Raw genomic sequence first — 21,609 nt, 5'->3', positions numbered from 1 at the left:
TGATTTACCTCTTCTGATGGAAGTGTCCGAAGCAATTAATTGGAACTATTCCATTAAAATTTTACTAGTTGATAAGAACAGGAAAAAGTGACTAGACCATTAATTTTCATCTGAACATTGCATTTTTATGAGAGGTATAAATATATTTCCACAGTCGAAGCTGTGCTGAATTAGGAAGCGGACAATTTCATGTAATTGTAATTGAGGGTATAAAGAATGTTTTGTTTCCTACAGAAAAACACAAGACCAGGTATATTTCACAGTGTTATTCACATTTTCATTTTGTTTTTACAGCATATACAAATGAACATTACATTATTCATTATGAACCACAAGGAGCAGGAGACAGACCTAATCAGACTCAACAAATTGGTCCATAAACAATCCATATCAAAAGGAGACACTTGAGAAAAAAAGCCTAGTGATTCTATCCAAACCTCAATACACTTACTATGTATTGAAGGAGGGTGAGGGGAAGGGAATTGATCTTCAGGTGCTTGCAGCTCTTCTGGGTCAAAAAATTCTGTTATGAAAGTGATTGGGAGAAGATGATTCAGTGGCTGCTGAATGTGTTACAGCTTGAAGACCCTGTTTAAAGCCAACCATGGTAGAAGAGGCTGGCAGGGGGCTGGAAGTACTGGAATGGTGATGTCAGCTTCTGCATAAGAGTGCATGATGCATCCATTATAAACACACCCAGCAGCATTGCGTTCAGTGTAGCACTAACTGAGGTGAATGTCAGCATTGTACATTGTAACATATGCACACAGTTTGTACAAAGGACAGAACAGAGAAATTGCAAAATATCATCTCAAAGTGAAACTTTGGATTCCCATCTCCTGTGCCAATAAGGCAGAATCTTCAAGGCCGTTTTATGTATTTTGAGGGAAAGCCCCAACTCAAGATGATTGGGGTTCTGCTTCTAGCAGAGAGAAAGTCTGGTGCTGAAAACTAATCTTCATGTAACGAATAACTAGAATGGAAATTAGAACTGTGCTTATGAAGCTAACCACTGGATTACTGAGGAGGGCATTAATGACAGATCCACAGTCTCAGACGTAGGCCAGACTAACTTTCAGCAAGCTGTTTTGTTAAATTAATTCTACAAGAATACAACAAAAAGATACAGAACACCTACAATTTTATGCTGCAAGGAAACTTCTATAGATTTTGATATGAACAGTAAGATGACAGAACTCTATATACAAGATTATACCACTGCTGGTTCTTTTTTCCTCATCAGAGCCTTACCATAACAGACTTATGTGATCAATGCTCAAGACATAGAACCCAATAGCTTGTAGATTAAAAAAAAGTTATGCCATCAAAATTAATGTTCTACACAAAATACTTGCTTCAACAAAATACAAGCACTTTCTTCATCTTTCAGAAACTGAAAGTAAGCTTTTTTCCAAAATATTTCCATAGGCAAAGGATTAAAAAGGATTTTAATTATACACATATGGTCACAATTCTGCCTTAAAAAGATCATTGGGAAATGTACATAAGGCCGCTTGTAAATGTACATCATCTTCATGTTACTGTTACAATGTCATATGTCCAGAGAAAAAATTGACAGTATCATACATATTTGATTTAGGTTGGGAGTAGGCTATTCAAAAATACAGTACTCTTCTGTACAAAAAAATCATGCCACATTTATTAAGATGGAAGAAGCATTGGTTTCTCGGGTAACCAAATATTTCAGTCCATTTCTTGTTTACTATTCTTATTATCCTGACTTAAATTTTCAATTGATTCATTTCCCAAAATGTCCATATTAACAGAATCAACAGCTATGTTATAAAGAAAACATAATGTTTCTCACAATAGATAAAAAGAAAGCTGGTTCATATTTCTGAAACCATATAAAGATAGAATTTTTAAAAAATCACTCTTGATTTGTTGAAATAAATTTACATTATACAACACTATATGCCAAGGCAAAGAGGGGAGGGGGATATGAATATACACTAAAATGCAAATTTTTGTCCCCAAAAGGGGTAAAACAAATTACATTTACAGCATGAAGGTTTACAAATGTACATCTGTACAACCAAGGTAAGCATCACTACTAAATTAGCAAGGCTTGTAATAAACATCGAAACAAGAGATTTGTTTTCAAACTGTAAACTTACACCTATTAACTACACGTATACAATGCATATATTTATAGGAAGCAAAAAAGCTATCTGAATATTTAATCATGCTTACATGTTGAGCTATCAAGTTTACTATTCAGTGGCCCCTTTTCTCCTCCAACAATACCTACTTTTTTGCATCTACTGTGAGAAAGCAAAATAAATGCTCAACATTTTCAAATCATGTCTTACAATTCTATATGCAAATTAAAAAAATACAAAACTCTACTCTTCCCGCATTGCAAAACTGACTGTAAAGTTAATGCAGGATTATTTTCTATTCAGACAGTACTTTATTTTATGGAAGTACCACCATGATTTTATTCCTCTACCTTGTACAACAATATATAAGTATATACATCACTTTTTTTTTTTAATACATTGCTAGAGAAAATATTAGGGCATTGCATTTTTAAAAAAAATCATGTCCACAGCAAATGACAGATGCTTGTCTTTAAAGTTCCCATTGTTTTTTCAATCCCTACTTTAGTCTGCTGTGTCCTTTTTGCTATTTGGATAATATGTTGTGAACCACCAAAATACAACTTAACTTTCTGTAACATGTTAAATAATATTTATGCAGTTGATCAATTTTAATCTGGTATAAAAAGACTCCACACGTTGGGGGCGGGGGGGAAGAGGGAGACATTCTATTTACAACTCTAGAAACCTGTTGTGCTGTGATAGTGGGTAGACCTACCAGATTGCAAGCCAGTGTATTAAAAGAATAATGTACTTTTTCCCTTTAAAAACTATTTTTCAGTGACTTTACAAGGTAAAAATTTACAAAATATGTGACAGCTATTTTGATACAATTACATCATATACAGGCATTCTGTGCTTTGTCAGCAGTTCAATCTGATAGGTCTCCGGGCCAGGGCTGGAGATATTTTATAATTCACTCCCCAAAAATATACACAAGAACAATAAAAATTTTACAAATGGATGAACAGAGTCAATAAATAGATTTAAAAAAATCAGAACATTTATAGTTAAGTTGTGGGTTTTGATAATTCACAATTAAATTTTTCTTCATTCAAGTTGCTGCCTGTATGCATGGTCTTTTACAGCATCCCATTTGGTGGTCCTCCGATTGGCCCCAGATCAGTACTGTTCTTCACGTAATACTTCTCTAACTTGGCCAGTATGTGTTTGCCATAGGTATATTTACGCAGAGTTGTAATGTGGGGTCGAATCTACAAGAGAAAAAAAAAAATCTAGTTAAGATTAAGAGATTTTCAGATAAATTATCTACAATAAATTCAGAATTATTTAAATATTTTCAAGTGGAGCCCTATATTTCAAAGTTTAGAAAGTTTCTAGAAAGATTTCAAATTAGATTCTGAAGAACCAGAAGGCCAAGTGAGCCTTTTTCTTATTACAGGCATTTAATTCCAAGCTTGTTTAGTACTGGCTATCTAAATGTAGTTTAATTTCTATTAAATACATTTGTCTTCAAGTTTTTATTTAAATGTGAAAAAATGAATTATTCAGAGCATGTCAATAAAAGAGAAAACTTTATTTTGTTAATTTTTTTCTGTTATGTGCCAACACCAGGAAGGCAGCCATTCAATATGCCAGAGAGTAATCAAGAATTCAAGCACAATTACTTCAATGGCTATTGAATGGGACACTAAAAAGGGTAGTGTAGATTAACTGGGATTTTCTCCATCTCTAGATATTCTCAACTAAGAAGCTTGTCTGCATGTCAAAGAGGAAAAACTAAGGCTACATCTACACTGCACGCTTCTTGCAGTGGTGCGTAGGGTATGTGTAGCTACACACTCCAGCAAAAAGCAGGCTGTGGCCACATTGTGGTGTGTGGCTAGGTGTATCAGGGCAAGGCTCTGGCAGAAAGGCGAAAGAGGGGAATGGCTCAGCAGCAGTTTTCCCCACTACCTCTCCCTCTGCCACAGACTCTACCTGCTACCAGAGGCTTTCACTGTGGAAGGGAAAAGCTCCAGCAGTTCCCCGCGCCTGGAACCTTTTCCTGCCGCAAGGAAAGACTCCTGCAACAGGGAGCTGCTGCAGTGTAGACGTACCTTAAGTGTGGAAATCTGGCATCTGGATTAGCTACTACTTGTCCAAGTGATAGATGAGGATGACTCATCCATTCATACTAGTGACTGCCACATGATGGAAGAAAATTTCAAAACTGTTGATTTTCTAAGATGTATACTAAAGTAAATATATAACAAGAGCATTGGATAGAAAATTTTTATGTTTAATATAAAAAGTCAGGTTTATTTTAAAAAGAATAAAAATGAGATTCATACTAGACATAACTGTTAGGATATAGATATTCAGGCCTGTCTCTAAAGGCCTATATTCTAAGAATTTAGGTATATGTTTATCATTTAGCTAGTAACAGAGGTATACAAGAAAAAAAATCTGTGTAAGGCCTTCTCTCACTGTGACAGGCTGAGGCCCTGTTCTTAAGCCAATGCCTTTGGCTAAGCAGCAGAGGCAGCCATAAGCTGGGAAGCGACCGGTCACCTCCTCACATTCCAAACTAGTCAATATGGGGCTGTTAGGAAGGTGATTCGATCTATCACCTCCAGAGAAAGGGAAGAGCCTAGAAGATGTAAAAGGAAATTTAGGTTGATAGTTTTCTGCCTGGTAAGAACTCACTTATCAATAGACACAGCTGGGAAACCCTTAAGTCTTTATAGATGTAGTTGTGAAATCCTCACTTCTGTATTGTTTTGTCATTATAGTTCCCACTTTGCTATTGTTTATTGGCATGGTCTCTGTCTGGTTCTGTGATTGTTTCTGTCTGCTGTATCATTAATTTTGCTGGGTGTAAACTAATTAAGGTGGTGGCATATAATTGGTTAGCTAATCGTGTTAGAATTCGTTAGGTAAATTTCAGTAGAATGATTGGTTAAGGTATAGCTAAGAATATTACTATATAAATTAGGGGCAAACAGGAAGTAAGTTGGGATTCGAAAATAAGGAAAAAGGAATTTCGATTTAAGCTTGCTGGAAATTCACCCCAATAAACATCGAATTGTTTGCACCTTCGGACTTTGGGTATTGTTGCTCTCTGTTCATGCGAGAAGGACCAGGGAAGTGGGAGAGTGAAGGAATAAACTCTCTAACAATAACTGCTAGGAGTTGTTTTCAAGGTTCAAAACATAAATCTGTAGAAACTAAATGAATTGTCAAAGATCCAATTATATCCTGCTTCACCAGACTATTAGACATTAAAAATAAAAAAAAGGATGTGCTTTTTATTTTATTTTACTAAGCCATAAATGCTCCCTTCCTTACAAGGGTAATTAACCTACAGGAAAGGTGGCTTCTAAAGAAATTCAGGTAAATTCAGAAATATGTACAAAAGAGGTGACAGGAAACGTGAATGTAGAGAAACCCCCCCCCCAACGCTGATGAAGCTATATATCATGTACCTTGTGCATTATAATCTTCCGTTGCGCAGGTTCAGCCATATCAATCATCTTCTGAACAACATAGTTGGCATACTGGTCCTTCATCATGGTGTATAAGGCACTGTGAGGACCATCGTTCTGGCAACAAACCTCGTCAATAAGTAGAGCTCTTTCAGCACGAGATGCATGAGTTACACATTTTTCTACCACATTGCTGAAAAAAATAAGGTAATTGTGTTTTATAGGTTTAAAAGGTTTTGAATATTTTAGAATATTACTTTCTAATTTATTTGAATAGGGATTGGCCCATCTGAGTATTTTATACATACATTATGACTGTGGTACTAAATATTGAAAGTGCATGATATAAACCAAAAGATTAATTTCCTTAGTTTTTAAAGGACTTTCTTTTTGTGTGGAAAAAATGCTGATAATCTGTACAGGTGAGTTGCATTGTACACGTATTTAATTTACGCGAATTCAACTACACGCGCTCGGCAAAAAAAAAAAAAAAAAAAGAAAAGAAAAGAAAAAGATGATACTGGTAAATACCATGGGCGATTCCGCCCACCATTCCACTCAATGAGTATATGCCCCGGAGCGAGCGCGAGATGGGAGACGTGAATTTGCTGTTCCCTCAGTCGGTCTCAGTTCCTGCATGCCTCTCATAGTGTAAGCATCTCGCCGCGCTGAGTGTGATTCTAGTGTTTAAAGATATTGTACGTATTTTTTGTACAACATGGCCCCTAAACGCAAGTCAACTACTTCATCTGGTGCTCAACTGAAGAAACAGTGATCTGTTCCAACGCTGGAGGAAAAACTGGCTGTGTTGGACTTACTGAGAGAGGGTATGTTGATCTCCAACACAGCACGTAAATATGGCCACAATGAATCTAGCATCCATGCCATCAAATTTTGAGAGAGAGAAATTCGTCAAACTGTGGCTCCAAGTGCTCCAATAATTGCTACGGTGTCGAGGCAGGTGCATGATAAGACTTTAATGAAGACTGAAAAGGCATTAAACTTATGGCTGGAACACATGAACCATAAACATATGCCTATCGAGGGCAACACGTTGCGAGAAAAGGATCTTAGCCTCTCCGTCCTGTTCAAACCTCCTGCCGAAGAGGGACAGCCTTCTGATGAGAAGGAATTCAAAGCCAGCCAAGGTTGGCTTAACAGTTTTAGGAACCACTTCAACCTCAAAAACGTGCAGACTAATCGGTGAAACTTCATCTGACAATGAAGAGGCAGCAAAAGCCTACCCCGAACAATTAAAGAAAATCATAGAAGAAAATGGCTATCTTCTGGAACAAGTTTTTAATGCTGATGAGCCTGGGCTCTTCTGGAAAAAAAATGCCCAACTGCACTTACACTTCGAAATCAAAAAGACAAGCCCCTGGCTTTAAAGCAGCTAAAGACCGTGTGACTTTGTTGTTTTGTGGCAATGCGGCTGGGCATTTAATAAAGCCAAGCTTGTTCTACAGCGCTGCAAATCCCCGTGCCCTGAAAGGCAAGAACAAAAAATCTCCTGCCTGTGTTCTGGAATCAAATAAAAAGGCTTGGGTGACAGCAGCATTATTTCTGGATTGGTTCCACAAGCGTTTCATTCTGGAGGCCAAACGTTACCTCAAAGAGAAAGGACTTGACTTTAAAGTGTTGCTGATATAGACAATGTTCCTGGCCACCCTGCGGCACTCTGGTTTGCACATAACGTTGAAGTCATCTTTCTCCCCCCTAATACCACCTCCATCCTCCAACCTCTCAACCAAGGCGTGATTCGCCGTTTCAAGGTCACATACACGAGGATTACATTCTCACGGATACGTAGCGCTATAGATGCCAATCCCAATCGTAATGTGATGGAGTGTATAATGTACTTTATGGGCGATTTAAGGGATTTTCAAGGGTAATTTTGACTATATGCAATTTTCACCTTACACGCAGACTTTACCCTAACCCCCACGTAAGATGCGACTCCACTGTACTTTTGAGATGGTCAAAATTAGAGCTGGTAGGAAATTTTCCAACTCAACATTCTTCTGCTGGAAAATGATTCGAGTTCCAAATATTGTGTGAAACTTGCCTGGTTTCCTACCAGCTCGCCTGTCCATCTTCTAGGCAGCCCAAGTTTCCAGGCTCCTGACTCCTCACGCAGACTGATGGGAAGCCGAGAGCCTGAAAATCCCTTGCTCCCAAGCCACCAGCTCCTTGGCAGCCCCCTTGGTGGGCTTGAGGAGCCAAATATCTGGAAGCCCCGGCTCCCAAGCTCATGTCTCCTTGGCAGCCAGGGTTCTAAAGGTTCCTGGTTCTACGTCAACCTGCCTAGTGGGTGGGCTGCTGTGGAGCCCAGGCTTCCCAGGACCCACAGCTCTCCAAGGAGCTGGATGGCTGGGTCCCCACCTAGCCAGCTCCCTGGGCTGATCTCTGGATGGGCACGCTGCCCAGCTGCCAGACATTTTGTGGAAAATTCTGATGTTTTTTGTTCCGCTATGGAACATTTTCTTCTTACCAAAGTCTTACTTTTTCACGCAAATGGAAGCTCTAGGCAAAATATTAATCAGCTTTGAACAAAGGCAGAAAAATTAAATCCTTTCCTCAGCAACTGACGTAAATAAGTCAATTCCAAAACAACATTAAAAAGGCTAGTGAACCTTTCTTTAACACTGAGAACATTGTAATACCTGGCAAATTTGTGCTGACTCAGAACTAGAACTTTTCCTCTTATTTCTGAAACTATTTTACTCTTGTCTTCAGGACGACCATGCTCCAGCACATGTTGGATAACATAATTTCCATATTGATCCTGAAAATATAAAAAGATTTCAGTTTTCTTATTGTGGTTCCGTCTGAGAAACTCATATGGCTTATGCACTTTTATATTCACTTTGAGAAGTACAACTGGTATGGGTGTAAAGAGAAAAAAATTAATAACTGTAACTGATCATTACAAAATAATTAAAAGAGCACATCTGAAAAAACAAGATTTCACCATGAATTATTCATGGTCCTATGGATTTCAGGTCCAAAATCTGAACCTTGCTAAAATTTGTGATTTGCTAAGGAAAGACCATTATCTGCTAAATCTGTTTAAAATTAATTCTACACATACACCATCAATAAAGCCACCGATTTTGTAGTCATAAAACCTCCAAAAACTTCTGTAAGCTGATTCTACGGATGCTGTTAACTAACACTGTACCGTACATTATGCCAAAAATGCATAAACAAAGCTTTATCATATCCTAAACAATTAAGAAATAACAGCCAGTAATATATAAAACTGAAATCTACAACAAAAAACAGAGTTAACAGTAACTTCATATTGAAACATAAGAGTACGCTAACCTGCACAAGCTGTTCTGTGTGTTGATGCAATTCTTCTAAAATGGGCAAAGTCTGCTCAGCAGTGCAGTGCTCCAGAATACGCTGAATTACTCTGCAGCCATACGGATGAGTTGAAAGCACAAACACCTTAAAACAGGATTACAAATTTTGAAATTAGACATACTGAAGTTTACAAGTGTGCTGTAAATTACTTTTCAAAAGTGCGTTATTGAGTGTTAGCTACTTTTCAAAGTACTGGAAAGTCTTCACAGAAGTGGTGTCTTCCGCATTAGAAATTTCAGCCTCCAATCACATTCAGAGCCAGAGAAAGCCATAAGCACTAAAGATCTGTGCCTAGGACCCCAGCTCCTGGAGCCATCTGATTACATCAGTTCTCAGTGGCAGCAGAAATGTGCTCAGGGCATTACCCAGTCTGCTAAGCAGATAAATTTATACCAGTAGCTAGGGTAACAGGGGCACTGTAGTTCACGAAAGCTTATGCTCTAATAAATTTGTTAGTCTCTAAGGTGCCCACAAGTACTCCTTTTCTTTTTCCGAATACAGACTAACACGGCTGCTACTCTTACAGCTGTTCCTGTTTTTCTTGGTAGAAGGAAGGGGGCACTTGCCATCACTACTATATCATTCACCACTACTGTCATTCACCCAAGAGTTCTGAAAGAACTCAAATGTGAAACTATTAGCTATGGTTTTTAACCTGTCCTTTAAATCAGCTTCTGTACCCAATGACTGGAACATAGCTAATGTAATGCCAATATTTAAGAAGGGCTCTAGAGGTGATCCTGGCAATTACAGACCAGTAAGTCTAACGTCAGTACCGGGCAAATTAGTTGAAACAATAGTAAAGAATAAAATTGTCAGACATATAGAAGAACATAAATTGTTGGGCAAAAGTCAACATCGTTTCTGTAAAGGGAAATCATGTCTTACTAATCTATTAGAGTTCTTTGAGGGGGGTCAAGAAACATGTGGACAAGGGGGATCCAGTGGGCATAGTGTACTTAGATTTCTAGAAAGCCTTTGACAAGGTTCCTCACCAAATGCTCCTACGTAAATTAAGTTGTCATGGGATAAGAGGGAAGATCCTTTCATGGACTGAGAACTGGTTAAAAGACAGGGAACAAAGGGTAGGAATAAATGGTAAATTTTCAGAATGGAGAGGGGTAACTAGTGGTGTTCCCCAAAGGTCAGTCCTAGGACCAATCCTATTCAACTTATTCATAAATGATCTGGAGAAAGGGGTAATCAGCGAGGTGGCAAAGTCTGCAGATGATACTAAACTGCTCAAGATAGTTGAGACCAAAGCAGACTGTGAAGAACTTCAAAAAGATCTCACAAAACTAAGTGATTGGGCAACAAAATGGCAAATGAAAGTTAATGTGGATAAATGTAAAGTAACACACATTGGAAAAAATAACCCCAACTATACATACAATATGATGGGGGCTAATTTAGCTACAACAAAGCAGGAGAAAGATCTTGGCATTATCATGGATAGTTCTCTGAAGACATCCACGCAATGTGCAGCGGCAGTCAAAAAAGCAAATGAGATGCTCGGAATCATTAAAAAAGGGATAACGAATAAGAAAGAGAATATCTTATTGCCCTTATATAAATCCATCATATGCCCACATCTTGAATATCGTGTACAGATGTGGTCCCCTCATCTCAAAAAAAATATACTGGCATTAGAAAAGGTTCAGAAATGGGCAACAAATGATTTGAGGTTTGGAACGGGTCCCATATGAGGAGAGATTAAAGAGGCTAGAACTTTTCAGCTTGGAAAAGAGGAGACTAAGGGGAGATATGATAGAGGTATATAAAATCATAAGTGGTGTGGAGAAAGTGAATAAGGAAAAGTTATTTACTTGTTCCCATAATACAAGAACTAGGGGCCACCAAATGAAATTAATGGGTAGCAGGTTTAACACAAATAAAAGGAAGTTCTTCTTCACTCAGCGCACAGTCAAGCTGTGGAACTCCTTGCCTGAGGAGGTTGTGAACGCTAGGACTATAACAGGGTTTAAAAGAGAACTGGATAAATTCATGGAGGCTAAATCCATTAATGGCTATTAGCCAAGATTGGTAAGGAATGGTGTCCCTCGCCTCTGTTTGTCAGAGGGTGGAGATGGATGGCAGGAGAGAGATCACTGATCATTACCTGTTAGGTTCACTCCCTCTGAGGCACCTGGCACTGGCCACTGTCGGTAGACAGGATACTGGGCTGGATGGACCTTTGGTCTGACCCAGTATGGCCCTTCTTATGTTCTTATCTATGGGCAGACCCGCAAGAGGCCCATGACATGATGTACCTAGGGTCTCGGAGAGCCTTCATCTGCACGGATCACATTAAGAGAGATTTTTTTCCACTCATGTTTCCTAATCTGGAATGTTATTTATTAACTGGATATTCTGGAATCTTATAAAACAGTTTTGAAATTCTGCAACTGATTATGCTACAAATTTCGTATTCCATCACTGTTACATGCACATACTTTAAGTATATATTAAAAATATACAGTCAAATCTTTGGCTTACTGTGGTTATTTAAATTCTTATCCAGACATGTCCTTGAAGGTTTGATTTAAGGGCTTAAGTTTTTAGGTGATGGCCAGGATTGAACACAAAGACTTACACCTGGAAGTTTTGATTAATTCACGCACAGAATTAATAAAGCTAGCCTGCAAATTATTAAATTATCAAATTATTGAACAATCAAATTGTAACCACCTAAGGATAATAGGGTTATAAGGAATAGTAAGCATGGATTTGTCAAGAACAAATCATGGCAAACCAACCTCATTTCCTTTGACAAGGTTATTAGCCCAGTTAATAGGGGAGAAGCAGTAGATGTGATGTAGCTTGATTTTAGTAAGGCTTTTGACACAGTCCCACATGATATTCTTATAAGCAAACTAGAGTAATGTGGTCTAGATGAAATTGTTATAAGATGGGTGCACAACTGGTTGAAAGACAGTACTCAAAAAAGTAGTTATCAGTGGTTTTCTGTCAAATTGGGAGTGCATATCTAGTGAGGTCTCACAGTGGTCAGTCCTGCGAGATTCAATATTTTCATTAAATGACTTGGATAATGGACTGAGGAGTAACATTTTCACATGACAACAAGCTGGGAGAAGTTGCAAGAGCAATGAAGGATCGGATTAGAGTTCAAAACAACCTTGACAAACTGGAGAATTGGTCTGAATTTCAATAAAGATGAAATTCAATAAAGACAAGTGCAAAGTACTTCACTTAGGAAGGAAAATATCAAATGCATTACTACAAAATGGGGAGTAACAGGCTAGGTGGCAGTACTGCCGAAAAGGATCTAGGGGTTATAGTTAAGGCTACATTTTAGTCACGGGTATTTTTAGTAAAAGTCACAGACAGGTCATGGGCAGTAAACAAAAACTCATGGCCTGTGACCTGTCCATGACTTTTACTAAAAAAACCCGTGAATAAACCTTGGCCGTGGTTCCCACCCAATGTGAGCTACGAAGCCAGCACTGTGGGTGGAGACAGCACACAGAACTGCCTGGCCACGCCTCTGCCTAGCAGCTGAGCAAGGGGGATGTCACTGCTTCCAGGGAGCCCCACAGGTAATCACTGCCCAGAACCCACCTCACCCATCCCATGCCCCAACCTCTTGCCCGCTCCCACACCCAACTCTGCTGCAGGGGAAGGAAGGACACAGTGGCCAGAGAGTACCCAGCAGCTGCCAATGTGCCTGGCGCAGGGGCTGTCTGAGCTGCCCCTGAGCCAGGCACAATGGCCATTGCAAAAGTCACAGAGGTCATGGAAAGTCATGGCATCTGTGACTTTCTGTGAGCTCCATGACAAACTTGCAGCCTTAATTATAGTGGATCACAAACTGAATACAAATCAACAATGTGATGCAGCTGGAAAGAAGGGTAATATCACTGTGGGGTGTATTAACTGGAGTGTCATATGTAAGACACAGGTAATAGTCCCGCTCTACTCAGTACTGGTGAGGCCTCAGCTGGAGTAGTGTATCCAATTCTGGGCACCATACTTTAGGTCATGTGGACAAACTGGACGGAGTCCAGAGAAGAGCAATAAAAGTGATAAAAGGTTCAGAAAACCTGACTTATGAGGAAAGATTAAAAAAACTGGACACGTTTAGTACGGAGAAAAAATGACTGAGGGGGGGACCTGAAAACAGTCTTCAAAATTTGTTAAGGGCTGTTCTAAAGAGGACGGGGATCAATTATTCTCCATGTGCACTGAAGGTAGCACAAGTAGTAATTGGCTCAATCTGCTCTAAGAGAGATTTAGCTTATATAATAGGAAAATCTTTCTTACTAAAAGGATAGTTAAAGCACTGGAATAGGCTTCTAAAGGAGGTTGTGGAATCCTCATGATTGTAGTCTTTTAAGGACAGATTGGACAAGCATAGGTCACAGATGGTCTAGGTTTACTTGCTCCTGTGCCAGCACAGGGGCCTGGTCTCGACTTCTTGAGGTTCCTTCTAGCCCTACATTTCTACGATTCTGTGAAAGTTCTCTTCTGTTGTACAACACTTTTGTAATGTATTTTTCATTTTTTCAATTACTACATTATATTACACCAGGAATAATTCACAATTTGCCAGTAAAGAGCGTTATAATTTAGTCATAGAATCATAGAATATCAGGGTTGGAAGGGACCCCAGAAGGTCATCTAGTCCAACCCCCTGCTCAAAGCAGGACCAAGTCCCAGTTAAATCATCCTAGCCAGGGCTTTGTCAAGCCTGACCTTAAAAACCTCTAAGGAAGGAGATTCTACCACCTCCCTAGGTAACGCATTCCAGTGTTTCACCACCCTCTTAGTGAAAAAGTTTTTCCTAATATCCAATCTAAACCTCCCACATTGCAACTTGAGACCATTACTCCTCGTTCTGTCATCTGCTACCATTGAGAACAGTCTAGAGCCATCCTCTTTGAAACCCCCTTTCAGGTAGTTGAAAGCAGCTATCAAATCCCCCCTCATTCTTCTCTTCTGCAGACTAAACAATCCCAGCTCCCTCAGCCTCTCCTCATAAGTCATGTGCTCTAGACCCCTAATCATTTTTGTTGCCCTTCGCTGTACTCTTTCCAATTTATCCACATCCTTCTTGTAGTGTGGGGCCCAAAACTGGACACAGTACTCCAGATGAGGCCTCACCAGTGTCGAATAGAGGGGAACGATCACGTCCCTCGATCTGCTCGCTATGCCCCTACTTATACATCCCAAAATGCCATTGGCCTTCTTGGCAACAAGGGCACACTGCTGACTCATATCCAGCTTCTCGTCCACTGTCACCCCTAGGTCCTTTTCCGCAGAACTGCTGCCGAGCCATTCGGTCCCTAGTCTGTAGCGGTGCATTGGATTCTTCCATCCTAAGTGCAGGACCCTGCACTTATCCTTATTGAACCTCATTAGATTTCTTTTGGCCCAATCCTCCAATTTGTCTAGGTCCTTCTGTATCCTATCCCTCCCCTCCAGCGTATCTACCACTCCTCCCAGTTTAGTATCATCCGCAAATTTGCTGAGAGTGCAATCCACACCATCCTCCAGATCATTTATGAAGATATTGAACAAAACGGGCCCCAGGACCGACCCCTGGGGCACTCCACTTGACACCGGCTGCCAACTAGACATGGAGCCATTGATCACTAGTCAAGGGCCTCTATTTATAAACCACTAAAACCAGCCCCTCCACCATTTCCCCCCCATCAGACTTTGATGTAAACAGCAAGAGGACTCGAAAAGTGAAATCAGCAATCATTTTGGTAAGTCATGGTATTGCTATTCACAATAAAAAGTTAATATCACGGGAAAAATATTCATCTCAGTACAGTAAAGTGCATGAGAGAGAATGATATGTTGGCGATATTGTAAAGAAATGTGTACGGTGCACCACTAAAATAAAACCTAATCTATCTGAATTAGTTATATTTTTCAATCTAGGCAAGTACAAGGTGGTCATACTAAAAGTTTATTTAGCTGCAGTGATTTCTGTATTATCTTTAGTACAATATTAACCTTGGAATACAATTTTTTGGAATAACGATCAGTGTCACCTTTCATATCAGACATCTCTACTAATCCAGGCGCAGAGAACATTTGACTGAATTTAATAAAGGTGTTTTATTAAAAGTGATTAGAATCAGGTGGATAACCTTGGAAGAAATTGCCATTACTTAAGGTAAAGCACATAGGAACAGACAGAGGAGAAATAAATCTCTCTTTACAAGAGAGTCTGGTAATAACTGCAGTTACTTCTATTGCCATGAACAGAGATCAGAGATGGCCTTTGGTTAACTGAAATAATAAAATATGACAAAGGAAACCTGATCATGTCAGTCTCTAAACTGGAATGAAAAACTTGACAATAAGCTGAGTATTTCTGCCATCAAATTCATAGAGGCTCAGATGTACTTTTCAGAGGGCCTCATTCCCAATATACTCTCACTCTACGTCATATTAACCATGTAATTCCAGGGTTTTATTTTTTTCAGTTAGGACAAAAAATAGTGATGTTACATGCTATGTTAACTTAAACGAGACACCAATGTGTTGATAAATGCTTGTTGGTATTTGCAAATTTTACAGCAATCCTTGGGTCAATGATGCAACTCCTAGAGAAAGAGAAATTAATAACATTACCTGTCCTTTGAAAGCATCAATGATGAACTGGAGTGACTGTGGCTGGACACATTCAATGCATTTTTGTACAACATGGTTTCCATTTTGATCTTTCACACATTTCAGAACATGACCATCCAACTCTTTCACCATTTCATTCTGCAAAAAATAAGGACACTATTAAATTATCCACTTCTCTACATTGATGCTGTCTCAGCAAAACTGCATTTTCAAACGTAATATTCAAATCATTATGTTCACTGTAAACCTAGCCAGATTATCTTTTTTATCTGAAGAATTACACTAATAAAATATTCATTTTATTTCAAGCATACATAACAATATAATAAAAATTGAAAATCGTTAGAGAGTACACAATGGATTTGTTGAAAATAAATACAAAAAAATACAGTTCTAACTTACAATTACCTGCTGGTCAGGTGAGATAGATTCTAGTGCTTTCTGAATAACCCGACAACCATACATCTGTAGGGCTAATGGCAGAACATGACCACGTATGCGTGTTGCTAGGGCTAACTTTTGATCCGGGCTTCCAAACTACAAGAAAACAAAGATGCTGTTAAATGAAAGCTGATGCATTGCAGTATGATGATGTTTATTTGGCAGAAATCTAACTGTCATAGGGCTTGTCTCCACTTACCAGAGATCGATGTGTGGTGACCGATCCATGGGGGTGGAGGTGGGGTATGTTGTCGATTTAGCAGGTCTAGTGAAGACCTGCTAAATTGACCACCGATCGCTCTCCCAATGACTCTGGTACTCCACCGGAATCAAAAGCATAAGGTAAGTTGATGGGAGAGTTTCTCCCGTCAACCCAGCACAGTGTAGATACCGCAAAAGGTTGACCTAAGGGGCAATCCTTTGCAATTTAATCACATTATGTGATCCCAATTTGCCAACGAACTACATTTTCAATGTGCTCTTTCAATGTCTCAGATTTGGTTCTGTCACTGCATGGTGACAAAATCATTTAAATAAACCTAATAAACTTAACAGATGAGCTTTTTTATAGGTAGCAAAAGGGCAGTAGTAGAGAAAGGTGTCACCTCTGGAGTGGCTCACTGAGGCCTCAAATGCCATGGAAAGCTCGTTGGTACTTTGCACACTTTGGGGAAGTTTGGAACTGCCTAAGACCCAAGAAGCAGAGCCAAAGTGTACCAGCACACTGGGTGTTTAAGTAGCTGAGGACAAGTACAAGCGCCAGGCAATTTTACCTGCATTTAGTACTTCACATTGGAACCCCTTAACTGTATCTATGGATTAGTGCTATCTTTCTTGGGAACATTTCTGGGGCTAGGCCTGAGTCAATTTAGGACAGCAAGATGAAATAACTACAAATCATCAACCACCATTTAATGTGACCTCCTGCATAACACAGGTGGTAAAATTTCAGTCAATTCTTGAGTTAATAATTTGTGGTTGAACTACAGAACATCTTTAAGATAACATCCAGTCTTTGTTTAAAGACTAAGTGAAAACAAATCTATACCATATCCTTTGGGAAATGGTTCCAACAATTGTTTTCCCTGTTCAAAATTTGCAACTTATCACCAATTTGAAGTTTTCTAGCTTCATCTTTCAGCCATTGACTCTTGTTATGATTTTACCTACTACATTAAACAGCCCTATAGTATCAGGTATCTTCTCCCAGTATATGTATTTATAGACCACAGTCAAGCTGCTTTTTATCCCTCTTTGAAAAATTAGCAGATTGAAAGACATTCAGCATAAGATGCATTTTCCAGACCTCAGAATAATTCCCATAGCTCTTTGATGAACGCTCCCTAGCTTTTCTAACTTCGCTTTTAAAGAAGTATAAACACCAGAACCAGACACAGTACTTGAACAGTGGTCTGAAATGCTTTATACAGAGGGAGTATCACCTGCTTATACATTCACATTTTTTGTGAGCCCTTTCAGTCACAGCGTTGGACAGAGTTCATGTTCAGCTGGTTATCTACCATGGCTCATAAGTTCTTTTCAGAACCACTGCTTTGCCAGGATGCAGTTCTATACCCTGAAAATATCCTTCTAATTATACACCCATGATTTTTTGGCCATCTCACTTTGTGGACTAATCTGCACAGGAAAAAAGCTGGAGCATGTGGTACACAGAAACTGCAAAAGCATGCAGACTGAATATGCAAGGGAGCGCTGCATTCCTTTTCAACACCCCATCCTGGCTGCTCCTGCAGCTCTAGGGTACCTCCTTTACTTGGAGAAAGAAAAACCTTGAAAAACATAGGAGCAGCTAGAAGCAGAGGCAGTTTGTAGAGGTTAGATGCTGTGATGGCATTCTGACTCAGTGGGTGGGCAAATGAGTATGGAAAGAATTTAAGCTTGGACCTATCATTCTGCAGAGATAATTTTTACTGGGGGGGGGGGGGGAGGAGGGAAAGGAAAAAAAATAAAAAGACAATGAGGGATATGAGCCTGCAGTGCAGCAAAGCTATACAGGGAATTTGGATTCAGAGAAAGAAGATGGAACAAATTATCCCAACTGCACAGAACTGTCATTGAGCATCTTTTAAACAAAAGAACTTTATTGGGCTGGGGTTGCAGTGGAAAGTACATCACAGATTTAAGTGTAAAAATCCATATAACACCACCATAGGTTAAGAAAAACAAGAATGAGAAACCAAGAGAAGCTGAGTTACAGTAAAAGTAACTACATGTTTTAACCTGTGGAAATACAGAGTTAAGGGTCACCCAAACAAACACACCTTTACTCCACTAGCAATTAACTGAAAACAAGCAGATTTTTAAAGCAAAAGTGTTTTAATTCACTATATGAGTATCTCAAAGTTTTTCTTTTTTTTGCCTCCTAATACTAGCTTGTGATTGTTGGATAGCTGCTGAATGACATTGCTAGGATCAATTTTCAATGTATTTATTTAGATATACAAGGAATTATTCTGGAACACTGTTCTGCTTGCCACCACAAAGAATTAAATTGAATATGTGGAGAATTAAGATAAGTAGGAGGCATGATTGTGAACTCCCAGACTTTGACTGTGTCCATACAAATTATTTTAGTTTAAACATGGCCATGTATGCAAAATAAATATTTTCACTGAAAAGTTCATAAGGAGTTTTTTTTTTTTTTAAATTATGTTCAGTGTTATTCTTCATTTACTGACAGATTACAAAAATCTAGTGGGGGAGAACTGCAAGCTACATATATTATAGGAGAATCTGTTGTGGACCCTGATCAATGAAGGATTTTTAAAATACTGAGAAAAAATTACCAAATTTTAAGGGTGAAATTTTTAAAAATATACATTTATTTTATTTTACACATTGTGATGGACACTCATATATTTAGATATTAGTTTAAGCAAGTTGCTGTGATGTTTATCTTAAAAATAGCCTTAGTAGGCATAAACAAAACATTAACACTTCAAAGCATCAACTAAGGATCTCTACATAGCCGCACCGAGCAACGCAACAGGACTTCCTGGACACTACGGTGCTAATAAGCGATGGTCACAAACACCACCCTATATCGGAAACCTACTGACCGCTATTCCTACCTACATGCCTCTAGCTTTCATCCAGATCATACCACTCGATCCATTGTCTACAGCCAAGCGCTACGATATAACCGCATTTGCTCCAACCCCTCAGACAGAGACAAACACCTACAAGATCTCTATCATGCATTCCTACAACTACAATACCCACCTGCTGAAGTGAAGAAACAGATTGACAGAGCCAGAAGAGTACCCAGAAGTCACCTACTACAGGACAGGCCCAACAAAGAAAACAACAGAACGCCACTAGCCATCACCTTCAGCCCCCAACTAAAACCTCTCCAACGCATCATCAAGGATCTACAACCTATCCTGAAGGACGAGCCATCGCTCTCTCAGACCTTGGGAGACAGACCAGTCCTTGCTTACAGACAGCCCCCCAATCTGAAGCAAATACTCACCAGCAACCACACACCACACAACAGAACCACTAACCCAGGAACCTATCCTTGCAACAAAGCCCGTTGCCAACTCTGTCCACATATCTATTCAGGGGATACCATCATAGGGCCTAATCACATCAGCCACACTATCAGAGGCTCGTTCACCTGCGCATCTACCAATGTGATATATGCCATCATGTGCCAGCAATGCCCCTCTGCCATGTACATTGGCCAAACTGGACAGTCTCTACGTAAAAGAATGAATGGACACAAATCAGACGTCAAGAATTATAACATTCAAAAACCAGTTGGAGAACACTTCAATCTCTCTGGTCACTCGATCACAGACCTAAGAGTGGCTATACTTCAACAAAAAAGCTTCAAAAACAGACTCCAACGAGAGACTGCTGAATTGGAATTAATTTGCAAACTGGATACAATTAACTTAGGCTTGAATAGAGACTGGGAATGGATGAGTCATTACACAAAGTAAAACTATTTCCCCATGGTATTTCTCCCTCCCACCCCACCCCCCACTGTTCCTCTGATATTCTTGTTAACTGCTGGAATTAGCCTACCTGCTTGTCACCATGAAAGGTTTTCCTCCTTCCCCCCCCTGCTGTTGGTGATGGCTTATCTTAAGTGATCACTCTCCTTACAGTGTGTATGATAAACCCATTGTTTCATGTTCTCTGTGTGTGTGTGTATATAAATCTCTCCTCTGTTTTTTCCACCAAATGCATCCGATGAAGTGAGCTGTAGCTCACGAAAGCTTATGCTCTAATAAATTTGTTAGTCTCTAAGGTGCCACAAGTACTCCTTTTCTTTTTGCGAATACAGACTAACACGGCTGCTACTCTGAAAACAGGACTTCTATGCCCCTATCTATAATAAAGTGGGTCTAAAACAGTATTTCCTGAACTGCCTCTCAACATGTTAAAACTTCAGGCTAACTGGTTTAAAAATAGTTCACCTGTGAAGTGTGGATGAAGTAACACTGTTTTTAAAGCAATTTTAGAAGTCATCCCTACCGAGTCAAGACAAATTTTTTTCTGTGATAAGGAAACTACTGCTTCTCCCTACAACCGGCAGGCAAACTGCACTCACCCTGCTTCCTGAAACACGATTATAGCCTAAGAGAGGAGAGGATAACAACTGTCAACAGGATGGGGCCATGCCAGGACACCACCACACAAGTAAAAACTCTCCCACTCTTCTTGGGGATCACTGAAGAGAAAACACTATCAAGCAGCCTCCAGTATCAAAAAATTAGGTGCCATGGTAAGTGTACAATATCTGTTACAATATCAGAATAGAACCTTTAAATAAACACAAGTCTTTTAGTGCAGACACACAAATACTGACTAAAGTATATACTTACCTCAAAAAATTTCTGTATTACATAGTTTCCAAATACATCAGTCATCAACTGATATGCTGCTTGCAGAATCTCAACAAATACCATCTGGCGCTCAGCTGGAGTAGCTCGTTCTAGCTTTTGCTGTATGAATCTAAGTGCAAGAGAAATTTATATGCCATTACCTAAACAAAGGGAAAACCTCAACTGCTACGAATCATGACATTTATTCTGATGAGAAATCAAAACACTAAAATTAGGACATTTAATTGGACTATGTTTAGAAGGAATACTTTCATTAATAGTTTTTTAAATATAAATATAGACGTATTTCAGAACAACACTGATGATTAAAGTTCCAATAAAAAAATGGCTGAAGGGTAAATTGCTCTTGACTAATTCTTCTAGCAATTTGTTACCCTACCTAAGGTAGACAAAATGACAATTAAGTAGCTGGTGTGGTATTACTGAAAAATGTATTTGATTCCAGATTCCAGTCTTTTACTAAGGTCTTTCTGAAACTTAAGAGAACTCCTAAAGTTTAGAAAGACTAATTCTATACTAAAAATATTTTTTACTAAAGAATTGTACATTTAGCTCCTTACATAACTTGTGGTGAAAATCTTCCTGGTATGAAGGGAGGCTAGTGTAAGATTTTCTGCATTACTTAAATGTAGCTCTATTCTAAAAACTGTCGCTGTAAAAATGATAGATGCTTCACTGTGGGGCAAACACAAATCCACATTAAAAAAGAAATGCTTTAACTCAATCTATAAATGTTATTACTTCAATTATAAGCTTCATTACAAC

General features: G+C 39.1%; 1 protein-coding gene across 23 annotated transcripts in view; it reads right to left on the bottom strand.

The window, feature by feature from the left end:
• Window positions 1–251: 251 nt before the first annotated feature.
• The window catches only part of PUM2 (pumilio RNA binding family member 2), a 107,745-nt gene continuing 86,387 nt past the window's right edge, over window positions 252–21,609 (bottom strand). For 11 of the 23 annotated variants that reach the window (XM_038394071.2, XM_043510199.1, XM_043510200.1 and 8 more), the window contains 7 exons: window positions 20,824–20,953; window positions 15,929–16,063; window positions 15,527–15,664; window positions 8,879–9,004; window positions 8,215–8,336; window positions 5,552–5,744; window positions 1,432–3,337 (listed from right to left, as the gene is read on the bottom strand). In XM_038394071.2, coding sequence (XP_038249999.1) covers window positions 3,206–3,337; window positions 5,552–5,744; window positions 8,215–8,336; window positions 8,879–9,004; window positions 15,527–15,664; window positions 15,929–16,063; window positions 20,824–20,953 — 976 coding nt within the window. In that variant the 3' untranslated portion in view covers window positions 1,432–3,205. Of the gene's footprint in view, window positions 3,338–4,183; window positions 4,320–5,551; window positions 5,745–5,944; window positions 6,424–8,214; window positions 8,337–8,878; window positions 9,005–15,526; window positions 15,665–15,928; window positions 16,064–20,823; window positions 20,954–21,609 lie in introns of those variants that run through there. The other 12 variants (XM_038394062.2, XM_043510205.1, XM_038394074.2 and 9 more) reach the window with 4 other exon arrangements.

The sequence above is a fragment of the Dermochelys coriacea genome, chromosome 3 (genome assembly GCF_009764565.3).
Source record: "Dermochelys coriacea isolate rDerCor1 chromosome 3, rDerCor1.pri.v4, whole genome shotgun sequence".
In the NCBI taxonomy this organism is placed as follows: Eukaryota; Metazoa; Chordata; order Testudines; family Dermochelyidae; genus Dermochelys; species Dermochelys coriacea.
Note: the sequence above shows the minus strand (reverse complement) of the source record. Positions and strands in the feature narration are given on the sequence as shown.